Source organism: Siphateles boraxobius, unplaced genomic scaffold (assembly GCF_051911475.1).
Source record: "Siphateles boraxobius isolate OS27281-9 unplaced genomic scaffold, OSU_SipBor_1 33, whole genome shotgun sequence".
NCBI lineage: Eukaryota > Metazoa > Chordata > Actinopteri > Cypriniformes > Leuciscidae > Siphateles > Siphateles boraxobius.
Genome location: NW_027508953.1, coordinates 2,405,193 through 2,429,153, shown reverse-complemented (window position 1 = coordinate 2,429,153; position 23,961 = coordinate 2,405,193). Strand labels below are relative to the sequence as shown.

General features: G+C 37.8%; 1 protein-coding gene across 2 annotated transcripts in view; it reads right to left on the bottom strand.

The window, feature by feature from the left end:
• trappc9 (trafficking protein particle complex subunit 9) overlaps positions 1–23,961 on the bottom strand; it is a 223,808-nt gene that overhangs the window by 93,359 nt on the left and 106,488 nt on the right. For both annotated transcript variants that reach the window (XM_077194949.1, XM_077194950.1), the window contains one exon: positions 8,477–8,619. In XM_077194949.1, coding sequence (XP_077051064.1) covers positions 8,477–8,619 — 143 coding nt within the window. The remainder of the gene's footprint in view (positions 1–8,476; positions 8,620–23,961) is intronic.

Sequence of the window (23,961 nt, the reverse complement as noted above, 5' to 3'; positions counted from 1 at the left end):
CTCTTTACACTTGATTATCATGAAAACAAATCCCAGAGAACAGTCGACTCGGTACCAATGTGTTATTACACCCCAGGTTCATTTTGCGCCGGAGTTCTCCTTTAATTCTAACAAGTAAAAATGCAATCACGACGAGTAACGCTGGGAACATTTTAAGCTGAAACGGCTTTCCACAGATGCTGTTGTTTTTGGCCAGTATCCAGTTTGCCAAATGAAACTTTCTTGGCCTCGTGTGAAAGAATTAGCTAATCAAAATTTGAGGTTTACAGCCATCGCTTGAATAAATAAAGTTGAGAATGAAGCACATTTGCCACGGAGGTCCCGAACAGTGTTTAGGAAGCGGCTTTGAAACTGTAGCCGAACTACAATATACTCATAGTTTACAGCAGCTCAACGTCACATGACACTCAAGACATTTTTTAAGCAGTTCATTTCCCTGTAAGCTACTAATAAAAGTGGCTAACTACATTGAAGCTTATAATTAATGATATACAAATAATGCCATAAAGACTCACAAAGAGCAACTGCAAACCTAATTTAAATATGCATAAATTAATAAAACAAGAAAGGTTAATATATTTTACTGAATCAAAACCTAGCATAAGAATAATGCGTATTTATTATAATAATTATAACAAATGATACAACCCCAAATCAGAAAAAGTTGGGACATTTTGTAAAATGCATTAAAATCATGAATCAGTGATTTGTTCATTCTATTTAACCTTTTATTAACTGACAAAAGTACAAAGAAACGTTTTCCAATGTTTTCACTGACCAACATAATTGTATTTTGTAAATATGAACAAATTTTGATTTTGCAACACACCCCAAAAAAGTTGGGACAGAGACATGTTTACCACTGTGTCACTTCACCTTTCCTTTTAATCACACTTTTTAATCATTTGGGAGTTGATGATACTAATTGTTGGAGTTTTGCTAGTGGAATATTTGCCCAATCTCGTCCGATACAAGACAGCCGCTTAACAGTCTGTGGTCATCGTTCCCTGATTCTCCTTTTCATGATGAGTCATACATTTTCCATAAGAGACATATCTGGACTGCAGTAAACAGGCAGACACATCCCTTCTATGGTGCAGAGTGTCTAGAAACCACTCAGTTTTAGCATGTGCAGAATGAGGCCTGGCATTGTCTTGCTTCCCAGGAAAGATGTCATCTTGATGGCAGTTTATGTCTCTGTACAATCCAAATATATGCCTCCATGTCAATGGTACCTTCACAATAATGCAAGTTACCCATACCGTTTGCAATGATGCACCTCAATACCAGGACAGATGTTTGCTTTTACACCTGTCGCTGGTGAAAGTCTGGTTGGTCCCTTTCGTCTTTGGGACTGAGAACTCGATGTCCATTTTATCCCAAAAACAAGCTGAAACATGGACTCATCTGACCACAGCACACACAGTGGCGATTCTAGGGGGTGGCCTGGGGTGGCCAGGGCCACCCCTGAAAGCTCATTGGCCACCCCTGTGGCCACCCCAGATATGATAGGTAGTTGGTCAAGTTCGTCAACACAAGAAACAAGAGAAATGCTGTCAATCAATGATGACATCTGATCAACTGATTTAGGGCCAGTTATATATTTTTAACTAACACCGTAATGGTCGTACTGAGGCTGTTAGAGCTGATTTCTGCTCAGCGGACGTTTGGCCATGCAGGTCAGGTGACCCATGAGATGAGCGCGCTGGCTGCTGCTGCTCCGTGACTCCCGTTAAACAGGAGGAAGGTCGGTCACAGTTACAACAGCAACAATGATAAAAACGCTGGAATCTGTAGATTGAGAGGTATGGTAATTTAATGTTTAGTTATATCGTAGTTCCCTCTGAATGTGTAGGAAAACTGAAAAAAAAAGAACTACACTGTACTAGCTAGCTTAGCAGCCTGCAAACCAAGTTAAGAGTGCAGACAGTTGAAGAGGGCGCGCGCGCAGCTCTTAAAGGGGCCACACCTTATTTCCACTCGTTACACCGCCATGGAATGCTATTTTCTGGACTGAAGACTTGAGGGTGTTTTTTGCAGATGTGTGTGTTCAATAGAGCTAATGTTATATTTTTGGCCAACCCGTGTGTGAAATATAGTGTGACAGTCTAGATTTAAGTTATAACACAAGAACTAGCTGTGACTTATTTATTTGCTCTGTTATTTAAGGGCTGTTTTTGTTTGTATCAGTTAGCTCATCTTCACTTAAATTAACTTATTAATGTATGCTGAATCAAAGCCAATGTTTAAATTTATACCTTCATCTGGGCCTTGGATATGAATACTGTCTTAGTTGAAAACCACTTTTTGCACATTTTCATACATCACAAGGCATCCTAATGATATTATTCAGTCATCAGGCCATCCTCTGTGTTACCTGTTACCCGTGTTTGCTTTACTAGTTTAAGTCCCCTCTTGTGGTTAAATAAAAACACACCTGGCAAAGAACAAATTAAGAAATTCAAATTCCAGTATCTCTAACAAATTATATCTAAGCTAAATAATAACATATACTAAGCATGTAAAGAACAACAAATATTTATGTTTTTTTCCTTACAAGCTTAGTTTTTCTTTTTCTTTTACAGGTAAGGTCCTATCTTTAAGCATTTTGGTTTGTCCTGTTGGATTTCTGTGTTTTTATGTAACCACAAGATGGTGCCTCAATTAGTAAAGCAAACTCCGGTAACAATACAGGGGACACAGATCATGAGTTGATGACTGATGCATGTTATTCTATATAGGATGAGTTAAGAGCAGTTTATTTTGCTACTCTAATCTAACTTATGAAGAGACAAGTTAATCCACTACAAGAAAATAGCTCTTAGAAAATGTTTACCCTATACTGACCATAATTACTGATTAAAAATAGACATGTTAAAATAACCTTGGGGGATACTTGGGGACTGTGATAGGTGGTTAGGACTGTTTTTAACAGGATAGTCACCTTTATTTGACAGTTATGAGACAGGAAATCATGGGAGAGAGAGAGGATGTGACATGCAGCAAAGGACCGGGATTCGAACCATAGTCGGCTGCGTACATATACGCATTAACTTTGCTATGCCATGGCCACCCCACACTAGCTTTGTGTCCCATCTTGGCCACCCCCCAAAAAATGTCCTGGATACGCCACTGAGCACACATTCCCACTGTCTTCTAGATCATCTGAGATGAGCTCAGGCCCAGAGAACTCGCCGGCATCTCCACATAGAACTGATGTAAAGCTTTCTCCTTGCGTAACAGAGATTCAAGTGGCATTTCTTGATGCAGAGTCAGACTGTGTTCAGTGAAAATGATTTTCCAAATTACTCCTGAGCACATGTGTCTGTATTTAACAGAGTTGCATGATGGTATCTTGTGCAATGCCATCTGAGGGCTCAAAGGTCACGCACATTCAACAGAGGTCCTGCCTTACCCAACACAGACTGAGATTTCTCTGGATTCCCTGAATCTTGTGACAATATTATCTATGGAAGATGATGAAAGGCAAAAATGCTTTGCAATCTTGCATTGAGAAATGTGATTTTTTTTTTAATTGTTTGACAATTCTCTCATGATATTTGGCCATGACCCATCTTTGCTTAAAAAGACTGAGAAGCACTTTTACACCCAAACACGATACCCTCAACTATTACCAATTCACCTGCTCATTGTGGACTGTTTCAAAAGAGTTGGATAATCTAATTTGGATAATCTTTTCACTTTTTTTGGTTTCTGTCCCAACTTTTTTGGGGTGTGTTGCAGCCATCAAAATAAAAATTTGTTCATATTTACAAAATACAATTATGTTGGTCAGTGAAAACATTGGAAAACTTTTCTTTGTACTTTTGTCAGTTAATAAAAGTTTAAATAGAATTAACAAATCACAGATTCTTGATTTTACTGCATTTTACAAAATGTCCCAACTTTTTCTGATTTGGGGTTGTAATAATAACCATCATTAAATCAAAATATTACCAGAACAATATTATATTTGAATATGAAAAATAAAACATAAAAAACATACTCCTACTACGATAATAATAATAATAATAATAATAATAATAGTAATAATAATAATAATAATAATAATAATAATAATAATTATTATTATTATTACAAAAATCTGTCATTTTAATACATTTAAACTAAATATAACTAATGTTATCACAATTTTTTATTTTGCAAAAAGAGAAAAAAAAGTGAAACCAAAATGACCCAGGAAATTCCATGAACACAACTGAGTGATGAATCAAATGAAATCTTTTTTACCAGTTTATCAAAATGCATCTTTGGAACAAAATTGACTCACTAAAATGAATCAGATCTCCCAAAATTATTTGAAAGTGACATTCAATGTATGTCCAAGAAAATGCTTGTCACTGGTTAAACTCATTATCATGAAAAAAGCTGAACTACTGATAAAGGTAGAACGCAGTATCACTACTTTCAGCTAGTTACTACTCGGCACTGGTCAAACTCCAGCCTGAGAAACGCTCCGCAAAACACACTGAGAGAGAGAGTGTGTGTGTGTGTGTGTGTGCAGCCGATCCATCCGACTGGAATAATAGATGATCTAGATGACTGAGACAGCAGATATTATTACAACTAATGAGTCACTTCAAGTGGTCATTACTAAGGTGTGAGTCTCAGTCTCTCTCCATCCATCTCCATCTGTCTATCCATCTCTCTCTCTCTCTCTCTCTCTGCCGACAGAGACAGCAGCAGTCATTCATTCCACCTCTGCTGTGTCACACAAAACATTAGCGTTCGGGTTCACCAGTGCAGAGTGGCTTCTTCAGAAACCCCTTATCCGGCTCCATTCATTCGGCAGACGAGACTCCCCCCTTAATAATGCAACTGAGAACAGTGTGTATTTACTAGGGGTGTAACGATACACAAAACTGAAGGTTCGGTTTTCCCACGGTTTTGATCTCGGTTCGGTTCTGTTTAGAAATCTAAAAAAAGCTGTCTTTGTCTTTAAATTCATTCAATTACAATTAAACGTTTTGCAAGGATTAAAAATCTGCTAATGCTGTAAACCAGGGGCTCTCAAACTTTTTGTGTGTGTGGACTACTATTTGAAATCAAGAATTTTCACGGACCACCTCATAATACACATAATAAAATATGTCTCCACATACAGTTCTACCTGAATTAATCCGCACCTCTAAATAGGCTTACTAGCACTAAAACTATAACTGGTCATCACAACTGTAATGGGGGCAGTCATGGCCTAATGGTAACAGAGTTGGACTGGTGACCCAAAGGTTGCTGGTTTGATTCCAGTACCGGCAGGAATATGACTGAGGTGTCCTTGAGCAAGGGACCTAACCCCCAATCGCTCCCCGGGCGCCACTCAAGGCTGCCCGCTGCTCCGGGTGTGTGTATCCACGTTTGCAGTGTGTGTGTGTGTTCACTACTCTCTGCTCCTAATGTGTGTGCACTTACTTGGATGGGTTAAATGCAGAGGTCAAATTCCAAGTATGGATTAACATACTTGGCCGTCACTTTCACTTTCACTTCACTTTCACAACAGGCTTGTTAAAAGAAAGTTTACTAAACACAACGGCTGCCACATATTTAATTTATTTATTTACTCAAGCGCTCGAGGGCATTGTCAGGATGGGGGTAGAGGGGGTTGTTTCCTAACAATTAAATGTTTTTTTTTTCATTGGTTGTTGCGTTAAATCTTACCCAGATACAATTGTGCCATTTTCGGATTGGTTATTGTGTAGCTTGACTAACAACACCAGGGGAGACGCGCTTGGAGACGAGCGTCAGCCTATTTTAGTAATCACACAATAACTTGACAATTTAATTTTATAAATTAAATTTTATATCAATATAGGCCTACATATTCTTTTTACTTTTTATTTTTTTATGGGAATTTCCTGGTAAAATGAAGGTAAAAAAATATTATTTTATATTTTATTTTGCCTTTCCACTGACCACCTGCAGTACCCTGACGGACCACTAGTGGTCCGCGGACCACAGTTTGAGAATTGCTGCTGTAAACTATATAGAGCATTGGATCGTTTTGTCACGTCGCGATGCATTGTGGGAATCACGGTACAGAAGTATATGCACTGTATAGTAGGCAGTACGTAATTACGTTGGTCATTATGTCATTAGATAATATTAGGTATAATTTAGGTTATTTTTAGGAAAATGGTTCAGTATTCCTGTATTGTGAACTGCTGTAATCGGTCTCACGATCGACAGGGCAAACACCCCATAAATCATATAAGTGGTGATCTTTTTGCTTTGCTGTGTAGTCAACTCCGTTAGCGCTAACGGCTAACTGATATTTTTATGACATGGTCAACAGATTTTCAGCTGCCAGAGTAAACTAGCTAGCTACATTTACATTGAATGTATTCATTTTGCAGTTAACTTAAGTTCTGCTGTTAAGATTAAAACAGTAGGTATGTTGCTGTGTTTTTGGAGCAAGCTGTTAAGTTAAATATAAAACATACTGAGCTGTAGCTGTCCGCCAAATCAGCATATCAATTCTCGATTAGGAATGTCACCTCGCTTATTCATCTAGATTCTGGTGGATAGACTATGTTAGTCTAATACTGACAGGCTATGGCATAATTTGTACCTTATATTTCTAGAAAGTATCAGCCAATAGACACACAAATGCAGTGGTAATTCCTAGCTATAGTCTCCTCTGCACTGGACCTTAAATGGTATTCTGTTGCTGAAGCTGTAGCTCTGTATCTTAAATGTTAAAACGCTTTATTATTACTAATATCTTACATATTATTATATTGCTGGAGCTCTGTAGTTGAATTGTTATTATTACATGGCTTGGTTGAATACTTATGTTGAATGCGGTCTGTTATTTCTTGATAACAGACCACTGCTACATATAACACACAGTTGCCACGAAAAACAGAGTGTTGCCATGTTCACAGTTCTGTTCACTCTGGAGCAATACAATCGTTTTTAAATCAATAAACTCATTTATTTATCCGTAGACCGGCCGGTTACGCTATTACCTTATTCCAACCGGCATTTGCGTGACCTCTAAAATGGCCGCCGTTACCCACAATGCACCATTCCATGACGTCTACGCCCGAGCTCTATAGGGAGCCGCACATTACTATAACATTAAAGGTTAACAACAGAGCCTAGACTTTTAGCCTAAATTCCGATTATATTTATTTTTTATATATAATAATCAACACCCAACACATTGTATGAAAACATGTTAACTGAACATAAGGCAGTTTTTGCATTAACTTTACTCTAATTTGTTATTGAAATATAATGATTTACACAGTTGCTGTCATTTTCATGAAAGATATTTTAAACATACATTAAATAATCAATATATAATTAACAGGTTAAGTAAAATATAATATATAGGCTAATATGGTGCATTTATTTAGTGCAAGAGTTCATTTCTCTAGGAACCAACAAGTTGTGGACACTGAATCACTTGCCTGCTGAGGTAAATATAATGCTAGCAACAAGCTATGCTGTTTTATTGATGTCTTTCCACTGCTGTAACACTGAACGAGCGATTACATGAGTTATGATGCCTTTCAGTAAGTATACTGTATTTTTAAACAAACCTTCAGGTGTCCATTCATGTTTATTCTGTAACTGAGGAAGAGATGATCGCGTTTACTCGCGCTCCGCGCTGCCACTTGAAATGAGGAGCTAGTACAGTGATCTATCACGCCACATCAAAGAGCGCCAAAACGGCATTTATTGTTAGATTTTTGTGATCAAATAGTCAGAATTCGAAGATTACAACTTGCTTAGTATCGAAAGTTACTGACCCCGGAGCTTTCTATTTGGTGTTAATGGTGGATAGGCTACAAAACTGAATTTGTTGTCCAGGTCCAATGAGCCGGGCTGGGCGGGGCCGGGGTAGCAGGGGGCGGGGCCGGGGTAGCAGGGGGCGGGGCGGGGCGGGGCAGGGCGTGTTCGGTACGCCATGAGAGTATCGCGATTCGAATCGTGGGTTCTCTATCGCGGTTCTTCGGTTCGAATATCGTTACACCCCTAGTATTTACTCTATGTTATGATGTCAACTATACCTGAAAGTTGTGCGGTGAGGCTTCGTAGTGCTCTGATGCGGTTTGAAAACACAACCACAATATCTCATATGTCTTTAACCAGTTTAGAATGATTATATTTCACCTGAGGTATGTTTTTATGTACTAATATCTCCCAAAAGGTGATCAAAGCCCACGCATCCTCAGAAATGCATCACATTTTATTATCGCTCTTAGAGACTTTACACTTAAAGCAACAGCACTGTTACTGCTAGCCATTAAAACTCTCAGGCTTATATCAGAGACACTCTCCGATGTCTAACACAAAATAAAAAGCCTGGGGAAAATTCACTCACACACACACTTATTTTTGCGCAAGAAACCCTGAATAACAATATAACTGGACTGAATATGGTCTGTTTAAGATGTGTTGTACGAACAAGCCTGCCTATGGAGTATAAAGTTAATGTAGTGTTTGATACCTGGTGGCAGGTAAAGTGCTGACTCGTGTGAAGAAAACTGAAGGTTCAACATCCACTCTGACCCCCAGACTGAGCTCACGGTAGTAGCCCTCCACCTGACCGGCTCCTCCGCTGTACTTAAAGGTCAACACAGCCTCCAGCGTCTACAAAGAGACAAATGGGGAAAAACACATTAATAACAGGAACAGATCTGAATCATGGATCTCGAGCACAGACCGATTCATTCACAACTGACGAGTGCAAATCAGCATGATCAGATATGATCACATGACCTCTAACAGGAACAGCATTAAAGAATCTGTTCACCTAAAAATTAATTCATTGATTACTCGCATCTCACGTCATTCCAAACTCCTCACGAATAACATGAAAGAAAAGCCATATGAAATACTGTTACGGTGTCTTTTATCTGGTCACTTCTGCCTTAGTTGTATTGTATCATCTGTATAAGTCATGTATGAGAGACCCACAATATACGACATCATAACTTCAAAAGAAAAGTCGTATGAAATACTGTTACGGTTTTCTTGTCTTTTACAGAGCTTATAAGTATCTGGTCACTTCTGCTTTAGTTGTATTGTAAAAATCAGCTCTAAAATTCTTAATGTATGTTCCACGGAATAAAGTCATCTACGGGTTGGGAACGACACAAGGGTGAATAAATCATGATAATGCTTAATTTTCATTGCAGGTACAAAGGAGACGACTAGAAAGATCAACATTAGCAGAAAGGAAAGAGTACAAAAGATTAAAAATAGGATGAAAAAGTAGAGGAAACTGAATGCAGAAAGAGGAGGAAAAGCTGAGTCTGTGTGTGTGTGTGTGTGTGTGTGTGTGTGTGTGTGTGTTCTCTGCATTGCTATATTTTGCCAGAACTGTGGATTCTTCAAGAACAAACTTTCCCATTTTCCCCCATCTTTGCAATCTCTGTAATCTACTTAAAAGGAAGAGCATCATGTAAACACTATTTGAATGGTTAAAGTGCATTTCCTGCTTAAAAAAACCTTTTAAAATTCCATCATCGGTGTCACTCGTCTTATACCAGACCTCACCAGAGCAAACGGTTTCAAAAATAAAGTGCCATCTCATCACGCAAAGGGAGTTCAGAAGTGTAATCGGTGCACAAAAAACAGAAAAACAGAAAACTGCTTTCATACTGCTGGACCGTCAGACGTCAAACACTGGTTTATTATTCCGACCAAGAACAACCCTGTAAAACAGATAGGATCATCTGAAGTAAGCCAGCCATACGTGCTCATTTTAGGAGCACGTCATTTTGAAATCATACTCTCTGAAGGGCAAAACGCAATAAACATACAATATGAGTGTCTCAAACAAAAGTCTTCAAACCTTGTCAACATCTTGCAAAAATCCAAGAACTATTAATGAATGTAAAATGAATGAACAAATGGTTCAATCAAATAACGGATGGACGGACAAATAAACAAACATAATAAATAGGGACAAGCATAGACAATAACAAATGAACAAATTAATGAATGGAAATTGCATGAGCAGATTAATAAATTAGTTAATTAGAAACAATTAGCAAATTAGTAAACAAACCAACAAAACAATTTAGTCTACAGAAAATAAATAGAGAATAGAATAGAGAAGCAAATGAATAAATGTCTGGGGTCAGTAAAAACAAGAAATTAAAACTTTTATTCAGCAATTAAATTGATTGAAAAAATGACATTAAAAAATGTTCCTTGAACTTTCTATTCATCATGGTTTCTCCACACATATTGAGGAGCACAAAAACAACAGTTAAAGAATCATGTCTAGTTACAGACCAAATCTCGACGTTAACGATGTGGAACAGGAAATCCTGAAACGTCACAAAGACAGGAGAGATTTTTCCAGCAGGGCTTGATCCCGAGAGATCTTCTTAAATGAGGGGCAGACACCATCACTTCTGAGGTTGAGAAGATGAGGAGGCAATGAAACCACAGGACGAGGAGGAACAGAAGACAAAGACAGAAAGAGAGAGATATAGAGGAAAGACAGATCTTACTGGCCTCATTATTCTGACAGCCTCCCGCGCCCTGCGCAGACCTCTGGCTCCCGGAGAACAGAAAAACAGGATACTGTATGTGATGCTTTCTAGCAAGAGAAAAAGACCAGCGAGTGTGTGTGTGTGTGTATTTGGGTTTGTAGGGTTTTCCTGCAGGGCCCACTGGAGTGATTCACATTCACCCTCCTGTGGTGTGAAACCTCACCCCGTTCGATCGTGCGCGCACGTGTGTGTGTGTGTGTGTGTGTGTGTGTGTGTGTGTGTGTGTGTGTGTGTGTGTGTGTGTGTGTGTGTGTGTGTGTGAGTGTGTGCTGAGAGCCGCCAGCCTCCAGAGAGAAGCTATTTCAATCACACAGAGAGCTAAAGATAGCGCAAAACAGAGAGAGAGAGAGAGAGAGAGAGAGAGAGAGAGAGAGAGAGAGAGAGCGCAAAACAGAGAGAGAGAGAGAGAGAGAGAGAGAGAGCGCAAAACAGAGAGAGAGAGAGAGAGAGAGAGAGAGAGAGAGAGAGAGAGAGAGAGACTTTGACTTTCAAATACTTTTATTTTAAAATTATTATATTAAAAACACACATTTTTCCATTCTTTCCTTCCATTTGTTTGATAACAACAACAACAAACAAACAACATAGCAACCAAAAAAAAAAATTACAAGTGAAAAACCAAACAGCCAGATTCATGAACAGTAACAAATGCTTTTAACACCCCATATCATTTCAAATAAAATAAAAACATTGGTTTGCTGATAATACGTGTACTCAGTAACTACTATTTTACCAACAATTTAAAAGTCGACATCACCAAGTCAACATTTTGGTTTTCATTCTTGCTCTGATGGGATATCAAAATAGCAAGTTTAGCTTGTCCCAGCAAAACATTGGCAAGCTTACACTCCCTTTGCCAAGAACGTCTATACGTATTTCCAAAATGAGCAATGTCTTGTTGAATAAAAACCCAAGCAACATGAACAAAGGCACTAAACGAAAACAATCACAAAATAAATGAAAAACATTATCAGTATCATTACAAAAAGGACATGTTGATGAAACCAACGTATTAAACCTGGAAACAAAATGGCCACAATCCCATGAAAGATCCTCCACTGAAGATCCCCACTTCTCTTTGGTATTAACCCTTCATCAAGAGAACCACCTGACCACTTACATTAATTTCCAATTTTTTGGATTTAACTTTTAAAACAGGAAATGTCTGAGGCACTGCATCATTGACAATAGACTCATTTAAAAAGGCCAAGAATCCAGAAGGAAAAGAGACTTTAAGACAGTGGTGGGCCGTCTCTGCTGGCCTAAACACTATCAGAATCACTGGCTTGCACTATAGTATATTTTTTCCATGAATGAGTCTTAAATTATTCCCAATAGTCCATTCTCTTAATATCACAGCTTTTCTCTTGGTTGCGCTGCTTCCGGTGTTGTATATTTATTTTAGCGCTTTTATCCAATTATATTTCAGCCATCATCTGTTGCCAGGGTAAACTAAATCTGCCTTGAGGCCTTCAGAATTGACAGAGCGGGCGCCTGTAGCTTAAAATGAATGGAAATTAAACCGTTGCTTTAACCAATCACATAATCAGTCAGATTTAATCCGCCAATCAGATTTGATTTGACTGCATCTAGCAATGACGTCGGCATTTTCACGTCCTTTGATGTTTCTTTCCCTCCTCGACCCCCAGCAGGTTCAGTACTACCGGAAAAAATCCCTTATCCAGCTTAACGCAGAGTCACGGAACTCTATTCGATCTGTTCTATTCGATGGCGATAGAAAAGGTTGTTTGGGACTGAAACGCACAGATAACCTGTACACCAGAGTAATTGAAGTCTTTTTGAGGAAAGAAATTAGGATGGATTTTGTGTAAAACACAATCAGTAGTTTTGGTGAGTGATGCTTTTTTTGCCCTTGTTTTTTCCATGGTGTATAGAATTTTCTTCTTAATTTTTCTTGTAAATTTATGGTCTAATGTTTTTTTTTTTTTCAAACATACAAACTATTGTAACGTCTGACAAGGGACTAGCGTAACCCTTGAAGGACAAGACAAGCTCCGTTTCTGAACTTATTACCAGAACGCAAGAACCACTGTAGCCTACACTAACGCACACGCCGAACTCGCACGCTCGTTTCTCTCTACCCGACCTTTTCCGAACTCACTTCATTAACCCTATAACTGCCGGTGCAAAATAAAACCAGCAATTTCACAACAATTATAGAGAGTCTGTGCGGTGCCACACTATTAAAAGTTATTAATTCACTGAAGGCCTAGGTGTGAAATGCACGGCCCGCCTATTTATAAAACCATCCATAGTCCTTACTGATCTAAGACCAGCTTGGTCAGCAAGAGTCTGTACACTTTTCCATTGACCATTGACAAATCAAGCAAATCAATCATTCTTATAATCTCTGCTTTAGAAAACATTGCAATAAATGAATTCAATACATTTGATTGCATTTTAAACAATGGATTAAAAAACAAAGGTTCAAGAGTAATGTTCATTGTTATCTCTAATCATCTCAAACAGTCCCCATACGTTCAGCGCTGATGCATAAAAGTCAGCATAAGTCAACCGAGTTTCTGAATCATAGGACTTCTCAATTAGAAACAACTCTGTCCAGCTTTGCATTGGTCATATTTTGATGCAAAATTAATCCAAGACACCCTATTTGTCCAATAAAGTATATTTTTTTAATATTTGCAGTCTCATTGCCTTCATATTTGACTCCACATGGATGAGGCATTGTCCCCCTTCTGCCACCGGCAAATAAACAACTCCAGGTGGAAGCCAGTGATGACCGTTCCAGAAAAAGTCAACAAATGCCTTGTGTATTTTTATGAAGAAATCTTTAGGAGGGTTCAAATCTGTGAGTTTATTGAAGCTGCCAGATTGTTGATGATCAAAACTTGTCTCCATATACTCTTCAGTCCCAAAGTAAATCTCAAGGATATTAAAACTATCTTGAGTCCACTGACTCTGGTGAGGTAATTGAGCTCGTCCCATTTCTCTCCATTCTCCCATCAATAATGTTGTACATTTCTCCCAGGTTATACATGCAGATGTTGCTTTTTTTAAAGAAATTTAAGCAAGTTGTTAAGTTGTCTATATCATTAACATTGCGTACAACAACAGTGACATCATCAGCATATGCTGTAAGTTTTACAGGGGTTAAATCTGGTTAACCAGAAAAGCTCACACCATGTGGTCTATTTCTTAGAGAAACCAACAATGGTTCGATTGAAATGGCATACAGTAATCCAGAAAGTGGACACTCCTGTCGTATACCTCGAGTTACAGGAAAGGGTCTGTTCAAGGAACCATTCATTCTAAGCATGCTGTAAATATTGTTATACAGATGCTTAATAAGACACAAAATTGAACCCAAAACCAAAAGATGATCTACCCAATAAATGGCTTTTTCTTGATCAAGAGAAAGAAAACATATATATGTCCAATGCATTTCTTTTCCCAATAGATATCAAATCTCTCATCAAAAAAAGAATACAATAGGTTTGATCTTCATGAATGACACTTGATATAAATTGCTTTAATCTGTTTGTTATAGCCTTTGACAATATCTTCAAATCAACAGTTAAGAGTGATACAGGGCGCTCAAAAGTCTCCTTTCTTTGGGATTAGTGTCACGACAGCTCTTCGGCACCTCAGAGGAAGAATCCCCTGATCAAAACATTCTAATAAAACTTCATAAAAATCCTGTCCCATCAAATTCCAAAAACATTCATAAACCTCTGATGTCAGGCCATCTTTACCAGGAGACTTTCCAGGATTCAGCTCTAAAACCGCTTTTGAAATCTTAGAAAAATTAAGAGGAACCTTAAAAAAAAAAATTTTTTATCTTGCTCTAAAACCTGAGGAAGATCACATAGAAACTCATTTACAACTGATTCTTAACATGATTCTGCCTGATACAATTTTTCATAAAATGACAAAGCAACAGCACTGATTTCCTGTTGATCGGTTATTTCTTGTCCATTGGAAAGTTTTAACTGATGAAAATACTTCTTATCTCTGGACCTTTTCTCTAGTCAAAAAAATAAAAATAAAAAATAAAGGTGAAAAATATTTTTTTCCCTGTAGGGGCTTCCATTTCATTTAAATGAGTGTATCTGGCTCTAATCAAAGCTCCTTTTCCTCTTTCTTCCAAAAGATTATTTAAGAGAATTTATTTTATTTCAATACATGTGAAACAAGTTATCTAATATTTGTGAATCCATCAAATCTGTTGCTCCCTCAAATTCCACTTGTTCTCCAAAGTGCTCAGAAACCCTAGCGCTGTCAGCAACAGCAGGTTATGCTTTTCTACACGATCACCAGCAACATTTTCACTCAATACATCAGTAACAATGGGGACCACATCAGAGTTATCGACACAACCAGACGAACTGGTTTCACGAAGGCAGTCACTAACTTTTTCAGAGTGCTGATCAGTTTTCATTGTTTTCATCAGGAGTATGAGCTCATTAACAGTGACTGACTCACCCCCATGGTTCACTTGTTCAGCGTCCTTCTTTGTGGGACACGTTTGTCTAGTATGACCATGCTTTCCACAAACAAAACATACACACTCAACTAAATGATCCACCATAGTTAACTCTTTCAGAAAGATGACAATAGCCTTATTCATCCTTGACGAAGACAAAATAGTTTGCGCACCAATTTCATTTCCGATTGCTATCAAGCAATCTTCCACCAACACTGAGAGAAAGAGAGAGAGAGAGAGAGAGAGAGAGAGAGAGAGAGAGAGAGAGAGAGAGAGAGAGAGAGAGAGAGAGAGAGAGAGAGAGAGAGAGAGAGAGAGAGATGTGCTGACACAGTGAATTTAATAGCCTGTTTACCGAAGAGCATCTGTACAGGCGCTGAATGAACCAATGAAGGGATCATTAAATGAATGAACCAAAGAAATGAATTAATAATATAATGATGCAAATGAATGAATGTACAAATGAACGAACAAGCAAACAAACAAAAGAACAAATGAAGAAAACGTGAACTAACTGAACATTAACAAATGAACAAAAAAATGAGTACATGAACAAATCAATAAATTAATGGTTGAATTCATAAAATAATGATAGTAATGTACAAATTCATGTACAAATGAACAAACTAATGAATGTACAAAAAAATTAAGGAAATAAATAACAAATGAACAATGAACGAAAAAAATGAAGAAAACAAATGAATTAAAGGGTTAGTTCACCCAAAAAAAAAAAAGATCCCATAATTTACTCACCCTTAAGACATCCTAAGTGTAAATGACAAACGCAATTGGAGTTATCCTCTGCGCAAAGAGGATATTTTAAACGCAATCTATCCTCTATCTATCCGCAAAAATATCCTCTTCCAAGCTTTATAATGGGAATGAATGGTACCTGAGATTTTGAAGCCCAAAAAAAGAGCATCCATCCATCATAAAGTAATCCATGCGACTCCATGGGGGTTAAAAAAGGCCTTCTGAAGCAAATTTTTGTAAGAATTTTGAAAGAAACTAGTTTATAAAGTTATAAATCATAAAATGAAAGACCAAATTACTAAACAAAGACGCAAATGAAAAATGAATGAAAAATTGCTTAATGAAGAAATGCATGAATGAACAAGCACATGCATGAATGAATGAATGAATGAATGAATGAATGAATGAAAAGAATGAATGAAAAACAGATCAATATATAAACGGAGAATAATGAACAAACATACAAATGAATGAAGGCAGACTTAGTTCTTGGATGTATTCAGTGTGAAATGAGATCTTTAGCATTCATAAACACAAAGCAAAGACCTTCGGGATGAATTGGATGAATCTCCTCAGAGCTCCAGTAGGAGCGTGAAGGTGACCATCTCCGAATCTCCTCGGAGCGTCGTAAGCTTTCAGACGGCCCTAATTTCACTGCGGCACCTCTAGAATATTAACCAGGAGAAAGAACGTTGGTTTAACCCTTCTGAAGAGTCTGCTGCCTCTCACTCATGTCCTAACAGTTATTAAGGCTGCAAAGTTTAACGGCTTACAAGAGGAGGATGTGAAATCCAATACACTTCATAAAGATCTCTGACATTTTCATTTACATCCTCACACTGACGCCCCTGACAGACCATTACCATAGAGAGCCAGACAGAGAGAGAGAGTCTGTAATGCTTTTGCAATGTTGTACTTCAACAGTCATTCCAATAAATCGTCACTGAATTGAAACTGAACTAAATTGAGATAAACAGGAATGTTAAAGAGTTAATAGACTGTATCGGAGAGCAGAGAGTGGGGTGGAGAACTAGTCCAGGCCATTTAGTGTGATGTCATCAGTTCCATATTATAAAATTCTAAACATTCTCAAAATGTCTTAAAAAAGAACTCTGGTTGATACATGTCAATCAAACGGTCTCTTCCTGTCTAAGTGTGAAGCTCTTTATCAGAATAAGCTGCAGTATGGATTTATAGTCAATTAATCTGACTCTACAAAACTAGAGTAACTAGAGATTTTGAGAGGTTTAGATGGTGAACTTACAAGAAAAACACAACAGGAAGTAGGGGTGAAACAGTATGATGGCCATGGGGGGGGGGGGGAAACAAACCACGGAAATACTAATTGTAATCTTTACAGGTAAGTATACAACCGTAAGATGTAAGCTGTGTGCACACATTAAATAACACACGTATCTGACAGTATGGCACGCCAGGTTTATAATTTAATTTGAAGGGCTTAACATAAAGCACGTCTCAAGTGTATTTTTCAGATGTGTTTGCAACATCAAAGTATACTGATATATCAATATTGTCCCAACCTAGAGGGGAACTCTGAATTTAAAACTATGTTCCACACCTGCATTGGTCAAAACAACACTGTATTTGTTTGGTGCACGTGTACAGAACCGAAAGACCCATACTTAAATGTTTCAGGAAGTGTTTAAATAAGCGAAAGATCCAGCGCTGTGCTGAAATTGCTGTCAGTGTCTGTCTTAGTGTCAAATCCATCCTAATCTCAGTCTAAAACAGTGTTTCCCAACCCTGTTCCTGCTGGCACACCAACACTACAACATCACCATCTTTTGTTGATCCTGGAACAAGCTTCCTGTCCAAAAACAGTCCTAACCCTATCCTTACCCCACCCCATAACTTGTCCCGGAAATCAGAGGGAAATAATAGATGAATAAGGATGGTGTAGAAGCACCTAACCCTAGTTTCTAAGTCTAAACTTGAAATTAACTAAAAAAACAATCCTTCAAATCTGATTGGTTGATTGGAATGTTCGGTTGTTTAAAGGCAGGGTAGGCGATTTATTGTATAAAAAAAATTATTTGCTGGTTGAGTCTCTTGACAGCCTGATAGCAATCACGAAGGAAAGTGGTCTAAATGTATGTGTATATCCAACACATTCTCATCCTTTGGTGTCATATAGGTGACGCAATATGACATTTCGTCGAAATCTTACGCATATGGCATCCTTTAGCGTCAATATGACACGCACTGTTATGGGTAGGTTTAGGTCTGGGGTAGGGTTACGGTTATGACGCCTTGGGTTCTGCGTCTCATATTGACGCTAAAGGATGCCATGTGCGTAAGATTTCGACGAAATGTCACAAGCGTCACATGTATGACGCCTTGGGATGAGAACGGGCTGGTATATCTTATCTGTGGAAGGCGTAGCACCATAAATATTTGTCCAATCATTGCATACCTACCCTTCCCTTAATGTGAAGTCATGTTCACCACCTCCAGGAACAGGGTTGGGAAACATTGGTCGAAAATACTGCTTACTTTTCATCTCTAGTCAAGCTAAGCTGTTCTATTTATATAATATGTGTATGAAAGACGGAAAGGATGTGAATTATCCTGCTTATTTCAGTGTTTTTATGGTCTATTTCTCAGATTGGCTGAACAAGCGGTGTGTGTGTGTTTGGTCCTGATCCTGATAACAGCAGGTTATCAGATGTGTTTATCAGCACTGGCCTCTAGTGACCTTTATGTTGTAAAAGCAGTTCTCTGTGGCATCATGTTCCCCCTGAGACACACACACACACACACACACACGCACACACACACGCACACACGCACGCACACACGCACACACACACACACACACACACACACACACACGCACGCACACACACGGGATCACTGGGAGTCGATTCAAGTTGCCGATTTCTAACAACAACCCCGATGACTGATAGTGATGCGATGTGGTCGTGTTCAGTGCTGCAACAATGCTGAGAAAAGGTGAACTTTATGCAAATGAGGAGTGAAGCGATGCAGCAAATCACGTGAGAGGCTGGTAGACTGGACTGAATGAGTGAGAGATGGAGTAAAAGAGTGTACTTTATTCCTAAGGAGCACCTAAAGCACTTTAGTTTGCATTATTTTTATCTATCTATCTATCTATCTATCTATCCATCTATCTATCTATCTATCTATCTATCTATCTATCTATCTATCTATCTATCTATCTATCTATCTATCTATCTATCTATCTATCTATCTATCTCTGTTCCCTGTCCGTTCGTCCGTCTATCCATTTATCCATAATGTTGGATTTGTTTGCATTTTCAAAAAAAATCTTCTTCTTAATATTTTTGTGGAAACCGTGGTACATTATTTTCAGTATTCTTGAGGAACAGACTCAAAATAATATAATTTACTTAAAATAATCTTTTGTAATTTTATATACATGTTTATTGTCACTTTTTATGGGCTGAATACAATATTTAATTTCCATTTTCTAAAAAAATAAATCCAATTAACCCTAACATTTGGAACACTACACAATATGCTTACAGTAATTTAAAAATATATATAATATATAATATGAATCCAGTAACCATTCTGACTAAACTAAACTAATTCAGTGAAGGAGTCATCACACTGATTTAAAACAATAGAGACCAATGTAGACCAATAGACATGAGCGGTGTGAAAGTGAGGCTGTGAGGGATAGACTTACCATGGCATCTGCTGTAAAAAGCTGTATTAAGCTCCTAGATCACTTATTTTCCACAGCTCATGTTGTCTGGGATTTTTTGTCTACTGAAATTTCTCAGAAAGATATTTTTTGCAGCGTTTCATCAGCAGAACAACCCACTGAAGAGATGCATGACTATCCCACACAGCTTCACTTTCATTCCCGTTAAAAATCAAAGATAGAGCTGCAGTGAATGAAGCTATTCCTGAGATTATGAGTCTTTTATAATCATTCATTAAAAAAATTGTCCTGTATCTTTGTTTCTGGATGCAACTCAATAGAAGACTTTTCTTCTCACTATTATTTTGATACATAATCTTTTTTTTATCCCATTAAATCAAATTCGGCATGCAAACTCACATTTGCGACTTATTTTGCAGTGCTGTTGGAGATTCAGCAGCAGCGGAGGGCTTCAGAAAACACTGGCACACACACACACTGTTTATAGACACCCAAAACACACAATTGAATGCATACACACTGACACATTTACACAAAACTGCGGAAAAACACACACAGTCCTAACCAGTCACAACTCTGAGGAGAGATACATTAGGTGTAGGTTAGTCTGTGGTAATTACAACTATTTAGATGTCTATGGCATGTCTTCATTCAGACAGCTAGGTAACAGTGTGTGCATGCGTTTCGTTTCTCGAGGGTTGATGCCACCCATCTGAAACTCCCAAAATGCTAAGTTTGCCTGTTGCTAAGATACGATTGTATTCTTTGTGCCACTGTAGGCACTTAAAGTTGGAACAAACACATACACACAAATAGACAACTCCGTGTGTTATCTAACACACAACCCCACAAAACTAGTCCTAAATAAAATCATGTGCGTTTTAAACACACACACACACTCCAGCGCTGTGCAGTGTTGCTAGCGTTTCCATGGAGACGCAGATGGTGCGTTCAGAGCCACGACAGAGTTTCACTGTTTATTTAGAGATCTGCCACTTTTAGTGTTGGTTTAACGTCTGTCTTGAACCGCTTTCTGTCTCCTGGTTGGCTAAAAAAAGAAATTTGAGTGCATGTTAAAAGGATTTTTTTTTAAGCAATCTTTTTTTGTGTTCCCTTGAGTTTCTGAACCAAAAAGTCGAAATTTAGTTTTCCATGACCATTTCCCTCCCTTCGTCTGAGTTTGACTAAGAAAAACAGTTTTGTTTCAGGAAACATTACAGGTGAAATGAGCAACATAGCACCATGTGACATCCAATCATAAATCATAAATTCAGATATCATACACCAGAGAGTTTCAGAACAGCGTGGCATCAGTAAATGCTCTTTTTGAAGTAGAAAGCGTTTTTTTGAACTCTGAAACGTACAGTATTTAATCATATGCATTTAATGTATTACAATTTTGCAAGTGGTGTTTGTTAAGACAAGTATCACTAGTACTATTGCTCATAACAAACCAAACCAATGTATTAAACTTTGATAGATAGATAGATAGATAGATAGATAGATAGATAGATAGATAGATAGATAGATAGATAGATAGATAGATAGATAGATAGATAGATAGATAGATAGATAGATAGATAGATAGATAGATAGATAGATAGATAGATAGATAAAAATAATGCAAACTAAAGTGCTTTAGGTGCTCCTTAGGAATAAAGTACACTCTTTTACTCCATCTCTCACTCATTCAGTCCAGTCTACAGTGATTCGCTCTCACATGTGGGTCTGAGAGGGCCAGCTGGGGCAGCTAAACGCTGTGAAGAGGGAAGTGATGCGATCATTTGAAAGAGAGGAAGAAAGAGAGAGGAGAAGATCCGTGTCAGCAGCTGGAGTCGTGCCCGTGTGTGTGTGTGTCTGGCAGCTCATCTGTGAGATGATCTATGGCAGTTATTCTGTAGCTCTGACTACTGTGTAAGCACTTTCAGCAGCCAACTGCAGGGAAACTCTCTCACACACACACACACACACACACACACGAGCACGATAAGATGCACTACGCTTCAACCCTCTTTTAAAAGCGCAGAAAGTAATAATACATTTGAAGTGTTTGTTTGTGTGTGTGTGTATGTGTGTGTGTGTGTGCGCGTGTGTGTGCGCGTGTGTGCGCGTGTGTGCGTGCGTGCGTGCGTGTGTGTGCGTGCGTGCGTGCGTGCGTGCATGCGTGCGTGTGTGTGGGTGTGTGTGTGTGTGTACTCCAACAGCATTAGAAATCAAAACCCTTCCTGGTCTGAAGAGGAAAATAAAAGAGCTTTACAATTCAGTGAGAAGTGACATCAGATGCACTCTCTAATTTAGCAGTGCAACCAAGCGCAAATGCAACCAAGTCTTCTAAAGATTATCTCAGCAGGACGTATACACACAAACAAGACATTTGACCTTCATACATAATGGGGAAAGACATAAGAATGAATTGAGTTCAAAGTCAACATCAAATCAAAATTGACCTTGTTTACATTTTTATCAAACATATCTGGTCTTGTTGTGCCTATAAGTGCATGGCATTAATAAAAAAAAGTATATTAGTATAGTATATAGTTAATATAATTTAAACATATTTAAATATAAATTATATAAATAATTTAAATGATTAATTATATAAATAATATTAAAATGTAATTCATATTAAATGTATTACAACTGTCTAACATTTCACTATATACAATCAAATCCCAAATATCCGTGCTATAATATTTCCCATAAAATATTCTGTTTCATGATTAAGTCACATTTTGCAACCCTAACTCATGCATTGTTAATGCTGTTTCATGTTGTCTTTTATAAAGTTTCTTAAAAAAAAAAAAATTTACAATAAGGTTGAAAGAATTAACATTAACTAACAGTTACACAAATTAATCATTCTACAGCATTTAATAATCTTAGCTACAGTTCCTATACTAACATTATATTAACAATACAATTGTAAATTAACATGAGTGAACTAGCATAAAACAACAATAAATAATAGTACATGAGTAAAAATTCCTCTAAAATAAATGTTTTTTATATCACATATCAAATCGTAAAATATTTTGGAATTTAAAACAATATTTTCAGTGTCAATATATTTTAAAATGTAAATAAATACTTTATTTGACGCAATGCTGATTTTGCCAGATTTAGCTCACTTACAACATGGTACCCAAATCATTGCTACATAAACACACACACACACACACACACACACACACACACACACACACACACACACACACACATACACACACACACACACACACACACACACACACACACAGTTGGAAAGCCTCCAGGTGCAGCGTGACTCATATCTGGAGTCTGTTGTGAAAATATCTGCTCATATCACTGATGTGTTTGGACTTCAGAGCTTTGAATTAAAAACACACCGGCCTATGGAAATGTTGTAACTTCAAAGTAAGAAAAAAAGAAAGATTTCTGAATTAACACCACATTTGTACATATATATGTATGCCTAGAATCTGCATTCATCTTTAACAGCACCGCCATTATGGGCTGATTACATTAGAAGTGATCGAATCAATGTACCATCACAACAAAAGCAGATGCATTAGCAAGTTGAAAAAGTGGCATCTAGTTATGTACATCTATGTGTGTGTGAAGATGAATAGTCAGAGCAGCATGTCAGACTTCATAAATGACGTTTCTGCTCATCTTCAATAAATAAGCTCTGGATATCAGCCGCTGATGGGAAAAAGAGTGCTTTTCATTTCCTTAACATGCACAAAACAAGTAAACAAACTAATCATGAGGCGAATATTAAAATATACATGCGTGTGTGCGCTCGTATGGACAGACTGAAAACTCACAACCGCAGCGGAGCGTGTCGAAACAGCTTCATTTAAGAGTTTGTGCCCCGCAGGATCTGTCACGAGCACATCGTGCTGTAACATACGCATTCACACGCAGGAGCTCTCAGGGGTCACATGTGTGACGCTCCGTTTCCATACCGGCAGAAAACCACACATTAATCTACTGAACTGAACTCACATCAGCCTCAAAACAAAACTTTCCCTCCAGCGCCATCTGAGGAATTATTCAAACCGTCTGGTCGAAGAAACGTTGACGACGCAGCTTTTGCCGTTTTCAACATCTAAACCAGAGGACAAAACACTAAGAAAATACAGGTGGAGATTCATACATCACATGAAAGCTGAATAAATAAGCTTCCCATTGATGTGTGGTATGTTAGGATAGGACAATATTTGGCCGAGATACAACTATTTGAAAACATGGAATCTGAGGGAGCAAAAAAAATCGAAACATTGAGAACATCGCCTTTAAAGTTGTCCATTTATGTTCGCGGTTGTGCTGTATTCACTCACAAAAATAAATATTTTATACATTTACAGTAGGAAATTTACAAAATATCTTCATGGAACATGATGTTTACTTAACATCCTAATGATTTTTGGCATAAAATAAAAATTTATCATTTTGACCCATACAATGTATTGTTGGCTATTCCCACAAATATACCCGTGCTACTTAAGACTGGTTTTGTGATCCAGGGTCACAAATATCCTATAGAGGTAAAA